This window comes from Diplotaxodon limnothrissa, linkage group LG19 (genome assembly GCF_057381915.1).
Source record: "Diplotaxodon limnothrissa isolate DT_005_m linkage group LG19, D_limnothrissa_male_GT1.1, whole genome shotgun sequence".
Classification (NCBI taxonomy): domain Eukaryota; kingdom Metazoa; phylum Chordata; class Actinopteri; order Cichliformes; family Cichlidae; genus Diplotaxodon; species Diplotaxodon limnothrissa.
The window spans coordinates 30,159,372-30,171,145 of NC_140614.1; the positions used below are offsets into that span (position 1 = coordinate 30,159,372).

An 11,774-nucleotide genomic window follows, 5' to 3' on the forward strand; every position below is an offset into this window, starting at 1 on the left:
CTGGCTTTTGCGTTATTTGATGAAGCTTTGAGGATAAAGAGCACCCACAGGGCGAGTGGGTAATTGTATATATGTATATACACCTCAATTGTGCATGTTGACCCCTCAAAGACCTGAGCCAGGAACAACCCCAGTATGTATCTATATCAGACCTGATGAGGCGGTCCCGACAGTCCTCCTGCAGCTGGCTGATCCTGTCAGTCCCCAGATGCAGAGTGCCATTGGGGCCTTCGCACACGAGGTGGTTTATAGCCATTCGTAGAGCATTTATCTGAAAACAAAGAATCAATCAAGTGCCACATCATTTAAACAAACAAGTGAAGTACTACCATCCACACACACCACCAGTGTTGGGGAGTAACGGAATACATGTACCGCCGTTACGTATTTAGAATACAAAATATGAGTAACTGTATTCCGTTACAGTTACCGTTTAAAAAGGTGGTATTCAGAATACAGTTACTTTGTTGAAATAAATGGATTACACTGCGGTACTTTCCTGTTTCATATTGTCGCGGGTCAGGACTGTTTGGGTTTTGTTTGACAGCTACGTTCTTTCGTTCCAGGCGGCAGCGTTACGGTTGCCATGGTTACAGGGCGACGCTCTCTCTCTCTCTGCGACTGTGTGTTTCCTGGGTGAGAGAGCGCCTTTTCGTTGTTGTGCTAAGCTAACAGGCAGAATGCTACAAGCATAGCTCTAAAGAATGTAGCATCATGGGCAGTGTAGTCCGTGCTGCAGGGAGAATGGACTGCCATACACGTTATGTGTCTGTGAGCGCGAGGAGGGAGAAAAAGGGGAGTGGAAAGGTACGAGTTGCCGTCGAGGAAAAACGGGAGCTGGAAGCATGTAAATATAATAATAACCACTGCAGCCAAGAAGAGAGCCTGACGAGCCCAGTTGTAAGTAAGCTATTAAGACTCGACTGTACACCGTGTTCGTGTTTTCCTCCGAAAACAATAAGTTCCGTTGGAGCAGTCTTTCAACGCCTCTCTCTGTCTCTCGCAAGAAAAGTTGACCCACACAACAAAGTAAAGCTATTTTTCGGCTACGAGCCGACAGGGACCCCGCCGTATTAGTCAGAGGTCCCTTTACTACAGTTCGGAGTCGCGGACCTTCAGTAATAGTAATAAATCACACAGCAATAGTACATTCACGTTGTTGTAAAAAGCACGATAATATATTAAGTAATCCAAAGTATTCAGAATACGTTACTCTCATTGAGTAACGTAACGGAATACGTTACAGAATACATTTTGGGGCATGTATTCTGTAATCTGTAATGGAATACATTTTAAAAGTAACCTTCCCAACACTGCACACCACTGCCAGTATCACAAAGCATAGCTACAAACTGTATAAAAAGTAGTTTAGAACTCTATTTTCAAGCTTCAACATTAGCACTAATGACAGAAATGACCACATCTGGATCACATTTGGATGAAAGGGTGGAGAGCTAATGTATTAGCAAATGTTAGCAAACTGCATGAGTAAAGTGCACACATACTTACACATAATGGTTAGTGTTACCAGATTAATAAAATACTAAAATTTCCCCAACAGCGAAGCACACACAGCAAGCCGTTCTTAATATTTGGAGAACTGAAAAACTCTTATTATGCCTGCCATGTAGGAACCTTCCTAAATGACACTGACTATTCAAACATGCACAAAGATTTCTATTCAGAATCCTTTGAGTGGCTGTTTTGATGATTTTACACAACGGTCTCTGAGGTTAAATTTACCTCAGTGATGTCGTCAACATCAATCTTCACATCAAAGGACAGTTCGATGTCATGTTCAGGCAGGATGGCCTCCTGTTTCTGACTGTTGAAGCCTAAGCCACAGAGTGCCCCAGTGTAGCAGGTTCTCTCTTCATCAGTGCTAAAAATAAATATGTTAGGTAAATAAGAATGTGAGTTTCTGTACATATATGTGCAGCGGTAATGCACATTTAACCAACCGTAGCTCCATGATGGGAGTGAAGAGCATCATTACAAGTGCAGGCAGTCCAGGGATGTCTGGCAAAATGGAGGTGTCTTTCAGCAGAATACGGGTACCTGCAACACAAACACACCCTTAAAGCTCTACATAAGATAAGACCCATTGCCAAGATCAAAACAATGCTCTCATAATCTGACCTGGAAAAAGTCATCTATGGCTTTGTTTTCTCTAGGCTAGATTAAAGCAAACCCTTCTATTTGGTAAAAATAAAAAGTTAGTCTGTCACCTTAAGCTAGCTCAAAATGCTTTTAGTGCATTATTTTATTGATCACCTCTAAAGGAGACCAGGGCCCAAAACAGAAATACTGAATTTTTGAGTCAAATTACAGCCTCAGATGCTTTTGGCTGTTCCAAAGTCGAGGTTGAACTCTAGAGGTGATGGTGCTTTTACCATTAAAGCGCCTCTGCATTTGAACCACCTCGTTATGTCATTCTTTCTGTGTAAATTTAATATTCTGCCTTGCTTATATTTCAAAGTCACAAATATTATGATTAAAGCTGAATTTAGAGCTCAAGCTTCTTGATGCAACTCCCCAATTTATAGTCTTGGGAACAGGACTAGGAGGACACTACCCTTGTAATATTTTGTTTATCTGGTACCTGTGGAGCTGACTGACACAGTCCCAGCCACCAGCATCTTCTGATGTCTGCAATGTGGGTTTTCATTCAGAGCCAAGGAGTTGATGCTGTTCTTCTCTATACATACAGTCCTACAGGAGGATACAGTGATCATCAGCTGAGGCAGAGGGAGGGTGGTTGTAGGTACATATTCTTGTTTTGCTTTGTTTTGTTTTTTAAATCTCTGTAGTGCTTACTTGTAGAGCGTGTTGCTCCTCAAGCTGTGGAAGCTCATCATATGAGGACTGGTTGGTCCATGCAGACGAACCTGCAGTGTCAGAGGGAATAGCAATCAGACATAACATGATGCATTCACTGATCACAGTGATGCAAAACTGTGTCGTCACTGTTCTGGCTGTCACATTGAATGGGTGTGCCTCTGAATGAACACAAACACATGAACTGAGCCACTGAAATGGCTCCCTCTTCTGGATAAACTGACAGCAGCAAACAGTAAAAAAGGCGGTGGCATCCATCACACATTCAACACCAAAGACTCAGTGTTATTCAAAACCCACCATTAGCTATAGATATTGTCTTTCTAACAATTCACTCAAAACCTTAAAGATCTTCAACCATTCTAGTTTTACTAGACTAGGATGCTTTCATGAGAAATTACCAGCACTGCACAGGCATCACAGGAACACGAAGGTGACAATTAACTACTTTTGGGGCATTTGTATTCCATTTTTAGTCTTGGTTTCAGAATTGTTAAAGCCCTGTTTACTAAGCATGCTGTAACATATTTTCTGATTCCTTCTTAGAAGCATCTAAATGTGCAAAACTTTGCCTGGATTGTTTCGTACTTTTGTCCTGGAATAGGACTGGGGTTGCTTGGAAAAGTGGGTAAGCAGGCTGTCGATGAGCTCCTTCTCCTCTTTTTTGCGGTTGCTCCAGGTGTTGCTTACAGAGTTGGGCACATATGTACCTTCCTCCATGTCCTTGTACAGAGACATCAGCACCTCATGGTTTTGCTGCAAGAGCACAAAAACATTCAATACTTTGACTGAGAAAAGCACAAAATGCTTCAGATCTATTCATACAGAACTTTTTGTCTCAATGCATCTCAGTCTGCCTGCAGCACATGCAGCAAACCTGAGGCCAGACATCTCAAATAGTTTGTCTTTAAAATTCTAGCTTTCATTTTTACTTCAATTAGCTAAAGTATTTTTTCAATACAAGTTTTGTTTTAAGTTCAGTTTAAAAAACTGAAATAACTTCATCTTAAGCTGCTAAGAGAACTAGTATTTCTTTCTGCTTATTGTGTCACCTTGGAGTCAAAGCTCTCTTCAGCCTTCACAGCATGTCCTTCTTCCACCAGCAAGTCTACCACGCTGGTGTTTGCTGTCTCAGAGTGGATGAGCAGATCCACACGCATCACACCATAGAGGATGGAGTACAGGGACACGATGAGAGATTGGCCCTTCACTAGATTGATGAAGCGGTTGCGGGCGCGGCTGCTCCACTGGTTCCCCAGAATGATGGACTGATTTGAAGGACGCATACCAGTGACCTGGAACTCCTGAGCCTGATATGATAAGCAGTTTATCTGTTACTATTAATCTGGTGTGCATTTTATCTGCTGACTGATTGTGGCATTTATGATGTTGCTACCTGGAAAGGATGAGACAGCAGATCAGACGGCAGCTCTCTGAGGCTGCTGCAGGAAACGATCTCATTGTTGCCATAGTCCAAAAAGAAGACCTGCAGAAAGATGAGACGCCTGGGTGATAAATTTGCAAAAATTACCATGTTCAAAAAATGTTCTCTGGTTTTAGAGACCAAGGAGGAACTACATCCAATTTCATGAAGCACTGAAATACCAGGACCCAGATCTATTTGAAGATTTCAAGTTGAGCAAGTTGCAGTTCTTAATAAAAAAATTACAAACAAACAACATCTACATTTTTTTCTGAGACATATATATATATACATATAAAATATTTAAATGTTAAGGCTAAAATGTTATGAGTTTAGAAGTGATATATATATATATATATATATATATATATATATATATATATATATATATATATATATATATATAATGAACCGTTCGATACAGTGCTTTCAGTTCGGTACGCATATGTATCGAACAATACAACATTTTTAATTTATTTTATCAACTTTTCTTCTGACGATGCTGTCTGTGTTGAGCGCTCAGTGGATCTGCGTTCGACTACTCCGCCTAGGCTGCACTGTCGAGCGCAGATCCACTGAGCGCAGCACAAGCTAGTGAGACAGAAGCTAAGCTTGTTGCAACATGGCAACTGCCTCAACGCTACCTGAAATTGAACCTCCCCCACCCTCATTCAGATCTGGCCTTTGAAACTATCTTGGTTTTCATGTGACGTATGACCCTGATGGTAAGCACGTCATGTACAAAAGTAAAACAGTATGTCGGATGTGCCACGCAAAGCTCAATTGGTGGGAACTAGTGCATTAGAGCAGTTAGCCTGTTAACGCCGTCCAGCCCCATGCACGGGGCGATCCGCGGTAACTCGTTAATGGAGATTTGCGTTAATGTCATTTTAACGAAATTAACGCCGACAGCACTAGTGGGAACAAAATTAATATGACTGCACATTTATGCCGACATCATCCTAGTGGAAACAGACAAAAACAACAAGCACGCATGCTACAAACTTTACCCGAGTCATTTAGACAGCCGTTAGCACATGATTCTCCTTATGGGACTTGATATGTTTAATATGCTGTTGAGAATATAGCCCAGAAGAAGCGTATAGTATAGCTTTTATTTTGGAAAGAGCCATTTCTCTGTAATAAACTCTCTTTTCCAAAGATGAGGGATTTCTCGATCAGATAGATTTTTTTTATTTTTTTATTACTTTGTTGTTTCAGCAACATTACATTTAAAAACTGTACGTTTGAGTTAAAATATATATGTATAATTTTAATAAATGACAAATTAAAAAGACATGAACATTTTTTTGTATCGAAAAAATATCAAACCGTGACACCAAAGTATCGAAGCGAACCGTGAATTTTGTGTATCGTTGCACCCCTAATAAGTATATTTACTTAGGAAAATGAAGAAAGTTTAATTGTATTTCGGTAACTGCAAGTACTGTGTTTTTATCTTTTTTCAATAAAAATATTTGCAAAAAAAAAAAAAAAAAAAAAAAAGAGTTCAAATGGAAAAATTACAGCTAGACCTTCAAACCAATAAGCTCAACTCTTTCCCCTCAGATGCCTGTTTGAGTGTGCATCAGAAGTCAGTGAGGGTGATCTCAGCCTACACAGCTCACCCTTGTAAAAAACTGTGACCTGATCTAATGGTCAAACATATATACTGAGGTTTCAAAACTCATCATTAAGGGTACTGGGGAGATTGTCAAATGCCATCTTCATGGGTGAACTTCTGTCTGGACTTTAAAAAGGTACAGAATCCTAACTACGACAGGCTAATCACAAGTAAAAAAGATAGAAAAATAGAAGTAAAACTTGCAGAGAAAAGTTACAGAGAAAATAAACGGGTGTCCTAAATTTTGAGCAGCAGGCTGCAGAGTGTAAGTAATATTTACCTCCACTGTGTTGCCACGCATGTGTAGGATCTTGGCACGGTAGTACATGTTCTGCTCATTGAACTCAGAGTAGGGAGCCAGGCACAGCAGGTTGGGGTAGAGCGACACAGTTAAAGGATGCAGCGTGCATGTGTTAATATCTGCTGTCATTTGGCGCTGTTTTTCCAAGCTGGCTTCATCTGCTTGGAACCCCCAGAAATGACCAACCTCCACCACCTACAGCAGATTTCAGAGACAATACATCCATTAATATTTATTCAAATAAAGAAAGTCGGGTATTTAGTAGGGGAAATAAAAACAGAATAGAAGACTAACTTTTGTGATGTTCACCACAAACAAGCGATTGGGGGGTAGCTTGGCGGGGTCGATGGTGCTGCTGACCACTCCCACTGGGCAGACAGACTGGCTCTGGAAGTCAACATTCACGCTGCACAGAAACAGAGATTTTAGGTGATGCTTCGCTGTCACCACTGACTACACACTGGCATGTGTGTACTTATAGCCATTTTACTGTGATGAGTTAAACTGAGTCAGCATCTCATTTTAAAGAGTAAACAGATGTCTGCTATGTGTTCACCAAAATAAAACATTTTAAGAACAAGCAAACGTACAATTTTATTCAGAATTTACCAGCAATAACAACAGCTGAACATTATATTTTATGGAAAAAAAACACAAATTATGAGGAGAAGCTAAAACTGTATTTTATCAAAATATGTCAGCATTCTTACAATTAAATAAATGTGTCACCCTACAGCCCAGCAGGGGTAGGAAGAAGCTGGCACTGCTTTGCCTAAAACCTCCACTCTGAGTCCAATGATTGCTGGCAAGAGGCATGCAGAGTGCTAGGATGTCAGATTACATTAAGGTTTAGGGCCAAGGCACTGACCACTGCAGCCTGTTATGTAGGGGTTAGATTTGCCAGAAACACTGAGTCCTCAAATGACAGACACAGCCACAACTTAGTGGTTAAGATGACATTTTGTCCTTGCCGAACATGTTCAAGATTTCAGCTCATGACTTAGATTTTTCTCAGAGAGACAACTACATTTGGCATCTGAAATATGCGAAACTCGGCGTACCGTGAATATTTCATGTGAGTTATGTGTCTGTTCCCAGCGCAGTTTTCTATTTGTTCAATGGGGTAGACTGACAGCTCCATTGCAGGGCTCTGATGGGCCAGCAGGAGGGCAAGAGACACTTCAGGTAGCACACCAGAGTCCTGGGATGTCCTGTAGAACTCCACATATGCTCTGAGTGCACACACACACACACACACACACACACACACACACACACACACACACACACACACACACACACACACACACACACACACACACACAAAGTGAGATTAAAACTAAGTGCACAAAGGTTCAAGCAGACAAAGTACTGAGTGATGATGTTTGACTTGCCACAGTAGCCTCTAGTACCTGGAGCTATCAAAGGAAATGGCTTTGACCTGTCCACAGAGGCGGAACAGGCACTGCAGCTGCTTGTAATACAGGAAACTGTACGGTGGAAGGTTCCTCAACTAAAAACAACAGTTTGATGATACAATCAGAAAAACAAAACTGACAATTTAATTGCCTATAAACCAAATTATAATTTGGACAAAAATAAAAAGTCTGGGTCCGAAAAGTGAATGCTTAATTGCCTTAAACCTTTCTAAAGGCTAGCAGCAGTGACAACCTCTTCTAAGTTTGTGGTGAAGCGGCCCTTATTTCTTCACTTTGTGATTATTTTCCTAATGAACCTGGGCTCAGTTGATAGTTTCAGGTCAAACGGAATAAAATAATTTTGATTTTAAAAATTTGGGTGATTATTAGAGTGATAAAAAAGGATTATTCTGTTTATGCTCAGCTGCTCACTAGCTGTGAAATGTAAACACCTTTGAGTTACTGTATCTTACTTTGTAATAACTTGTACACTCAAATTTTAACCGTACAGAATTTCCAACTCATCTGTCATTACACTTGTATCCTTCCATTTCTCTCGATTAGAAAGTAGGATGGCTAGCATGTTGCAGCCTCCTTCATCGACATCATCATACCCGACGCATACACAGGGTCTATCTTTAACCTCCTAGGACCTGGTGTCCACATATTTGAACATCACATTTTGGGTTGTCTAGACCAAAATACTAAATTTGGGCCTACATGGGCCTGATATCCACTTACGAGGACATTATGCTGCCACTGTTCTATCAAAATTAAAACAAATGTACTCTTATGTGGATCTAATTTTTCTCAGAAACAAAAATCAGGTCATTCTTTTTTCTTTTTTTTTTACATTCATCAGGTCCCAATCAGCCCAGACACCAAAGAGAAATTGTAAATGCATGCCATGAAAGAGGTCAGGTTTTAGGAGGTTAAAGCAGCTTTGTATTATCCTTCACACAGTTTAAAATCACACTTGGAGCATTTTAGAAGCAGAGCGTTCAGTCTGTGTGGTGCCTTTTATTAAGAAAATTTAAAAATGATCCAAATTTGTGTCTCAGTGGTTGGACTATATATACATATCTTTCTTTTAAAAAAGGGAATGAGTTGAGGGCTGCTTCTTGGCAGCTTTTGAAACATCCTAAAGAACAAACACTGTTTTGAGTGGGCACAATCAACTCTGGTGGTCAGAGGTAGAAGCCAGGAAATGATGCTTACAGAATATTTTTAATGCTTTTGAGAGCATTATGGCCAATTTGTGAATTCAAGTATGGAATGGAGCTTGGTCTGTTGCAAAAGCAGCAAAATTGGCTTCAGATTCCAGCTAGACAAGCAAATATAAATGTGTAGAGCAGGCAAACACAGAGACACTATTGGCTACAAATTTTTGTGGAGACGTGACTACAAACAAGATCACTTGATCTGTATTTAAGACAATTTAATTGGATAAGTGGAAGAAATCGATGGATGGATGGATGGATAGATACTTTATGCACTTTTAATTAAAAACTGTCCATCAAACATCTTTAAAAACTTTAAGGACATGCAAGCAAGCTGCGAAAAGGGAGTGAGATAAATTTGTCGTTCTTAGACATTTACGAGAAAAGTAAAGCCTGTTTTAGGTAAATCATCAGCCAGCTTGAATTGTACATGAAGTCTAATAATGATAACAACAACCAATTGCTTATTAACAAGTTTATAAATAATTCTTATTATGTTAATAACGTAATGTGCTATGTTAACATGAAGTAAAGTGTAGCTGAGCCAAGCTGCAGATGAGGTAATAATACCATCACTGTCGTTCTGGGGTTGAAGCCACTCAGCTCTCTGGAAGCCAGGGCTTCATCTATATCCACCTGGAGAAAGTAGTTTGGGTAGTACGCACCAGCAATGACCACCTAAGAAGCAGTGAGTCACAATTTACATCAAACTGACAGTCAAATATACTCAGACATGCAAAACAACCCAAAGCTCCTTACATTGTCACACTATGATGTTTAAGACAATTTATAAACATCCCACAGTTTTCAGCAAAGACTAACCTGAAGAATGAATGCCTGCTTGCGTGCACTGGTGTAGTCTGAGAACTGGCTTTCCTCTGCTACATTCATGTTGAATTGGGACACACGCTTCTTCAGCTCCTCATACAGCTCTGCAACCTGGTCAGCAATTTCAGCAAGCAAGTATTTATACTTTCTTTAAACTGCATGTCCAACAGCTAGAAAACATTGTAAGGACTATAAATTTTAATACCTAATTTGCAAAAGACATCATGGGGTTACCCATGACCTCACAAAAGGAATCAAATTTAAATTAACTTAGCGCAAAAAGTAAGGCAATTTGTGTTTTGTTGTTTATTGCTTTGTTGTAACAAAGCTTCCTGGCAACACTGTTGGAAAGCCTGTTAATTTCCCCTGAAACTGTGGCTCATTTGCTTACTTTCTGTGCCAAGTTTGTATCAGCTTAAAATACACTGCAATTATCACTTAACACCTGCTATTTAATGCACTCAGGTCACGCCTTCTCCTGAAATGTTATTCTCTGAACACATGCGACTTTGATCTCTGTACCTCTCTGATCCTCTTGATCTGAATGAAGTTCTCCTTTCCCCAGTCCAGTTCATCCTAAGAAGAAAAGGCAGCAAATACATTTAATTTTTGCCAAAAACACAAAACAAAACAGACAAAAAAAAACAAAAACATTGTTATAATGTTGTGTTAAGTTTAATTCACTCTTAGAATTTGAATACCTCAACACTTTTATGGGAGGCTAAAAATTCTAAGTAGGTACCCTGATCATTTCTATAATACCTAGATCTTTCTGGCCTCAGCAAACAACAACCAGGCTATAACAACAATAACAGCAGCTACTAAGAACTGTTATGTGAGGTCTTTGACATGAAAAACAGGGCACAGAATATATTGCAAAAACACAGGATAAATCTTGTTTTGAGTGACAACTTCACAGAGTCAGCTAGAAGTTAAACTGTAAAGAAGATGGTTCTACAGCAGGATAATGATCCAAAAAATAGACCTCAAAAGTCACCAGGTGAATAACTTTTTTACTAGAGACAATTGCTGTACGAACACACAAAGTGCTGGCAGGTTGATGGGGATGGTTCATAAAAAGCCCTCCCACATAGTGCGTGGGTTTTGTTTCTATGGCAACATCATCTAGACAACATATCACCAATCTGACCAGTGTTGTATGATAGACTATCCTTGCCCCTTTCCTATTTATTCCCTATTTCTTATTCCTAGACTTTAATCCCTGTGACGCTGACATGGATAGTCAGGTTGGAGAGACATGGTCAGAAGAAGCTGCTCCTCCATTTTTTGGCTACCCATTTAATGTGATTTGTTGCCTTAAAAACTGATAACAGCAATGGCACCAGCACCTATTATTGTCTATATTTTATAGAGAATTAGCCTTGGAAAATCACTTGCCACAGGATCCAAAATCCTGAAACCAGGAAGGAAGATAGTTGTACATTTTCTTTGTTTCAAATACTGTAGTAATATCTCCATTAGCTCTAATAATACCCTTTTAGTTGTCTGAGTGAAAAAGTGAATTGCTGAAACAATTACACTACTTCTATTTTTTCAGAATCTCTTGGTATAGTTTGCCTCCTAAGAGGCTTTATGATGTCAGAAAACGTCTCGAGCAGGTCTGACTGTGAGTTAAAGTGAGTGACAATCAGCACTTATTGATCTTCTTTCATTGGTAAGTAGTTTGTACAAAGCTTTCTGGTGTGCTTGGGGTCATTATCCTGGTAGGGTGGCTCACATCGCTGAAGGTTAGAGTAATTTAGTTCATAGTATACCTTTGGGTGCCTCAGCTGTCCTTTCTTCTTGGCTGAGTGCCATGCCTAATATAAAGAAACGAGAGAGAATAGAGCAACCACACATGAAAATCCACTCAAAATCAAAACCTGCTGGAGATATGTAAAAAATTCTTTACCTTGAAGGCATTTAGGAAAGCTATGGAATCACTTGGTGTGCCATGGGTAAAAGCCAGCTTGCTCCTGGAGTTACACATGATACAAAAAAATAATAATTACAAAACACACAACCCATATCTGCTTTTGACCTGATTCTAATGTAAACATGTTACAATTAGACACGTGACCAATATAAGTATACACTGGAAGAAAAATTACTGACGATCTAA

The 11,774-nt window shown here is 39.7% G+C and overlaps 1 protein-coding gene across 2 annotated transcripts in view; it reads right to left on the bottom strand.

The window, feature by feature from the left end:
- The window catches only part of tdrd9 (tudor domain containing 9), a 38,216-nt gene that overhangs the window by 1,421 nt on the left and 25,021 nt on the right, over nucleotides 1–11,774 (bottom strand). For both annotated transcript variants that reach the window (XM_085342703.1, XM_085342702.1), the window contains exons 17-33: nucleotides 11,565–11,628; nucleotides 11,428–11,472; nucleotides 10,175–10,228; nucleotides 9,647–9,763; nucleotides 9,395–9,502; nucleotides 7,599–7,699; nucleotides 7,248–7,418; nucleotides 6,481–6,592; nucleotides 6,166–6,381; nucleotides 4,235–4,324; nucleotides 3,891–4,148; nucleotides 3,427–3,594; nucleotides 2,818–2,888; nucleotides 2,603–2,712; nucleotides 1,962–2,058; nucleotides 1,744–1,882; nucleotides 153–271 (exon numbers count right to left, since the gene is read on the bottom strand). In XM_085342703.1, coding sequence (XP_085198829.1) covers nucleotides 153–271; nucleotides 1,744–1,882; nucleotides 1,962–2,058; nucleotides 2,603–2,712; nucleotides 2,818–2,888; nucleotides 3,427–3,594; nucleotides 3,891–4,148; nucleotides 4,235–4,324; nucleotides 6,166–6,381; nucleotides 6,481–6,592; nucleotides 7,248–7,418; nucleotides 7,599–7,699; nucleotides 9,395–9,502; nucleotides 9,647–9,763; nucleotides 10,175–10,228; nucleotides 11,428–11,472; nucleotides 11,565–11,628 — 2,040 coding nt within the window. The remainder of the gene's footprint in view (nucleotides 1–152; nucleotides 272–1,743; nucleotides 1,883–1,961; nucleotides 2,059–2,602; nucleotides 2,713–2,817; nucleotides 2,889–3,426; nucleotides 3,595–3,890; nucleotides 4,149–4,234; nucleotides 4,325–6,165; nucleotides 6,382–6,480; nucleotides 6,593–7,247; nucleotides 7,419–7,598; nucleotides 7,700–9,394; nucleotides 9,503–9,646; nucleotides 9,764–10,174; nucleotides 10,229–11,427; nucleotides 11,473–11,564; nucleotides 11,629–11,774) is intronic.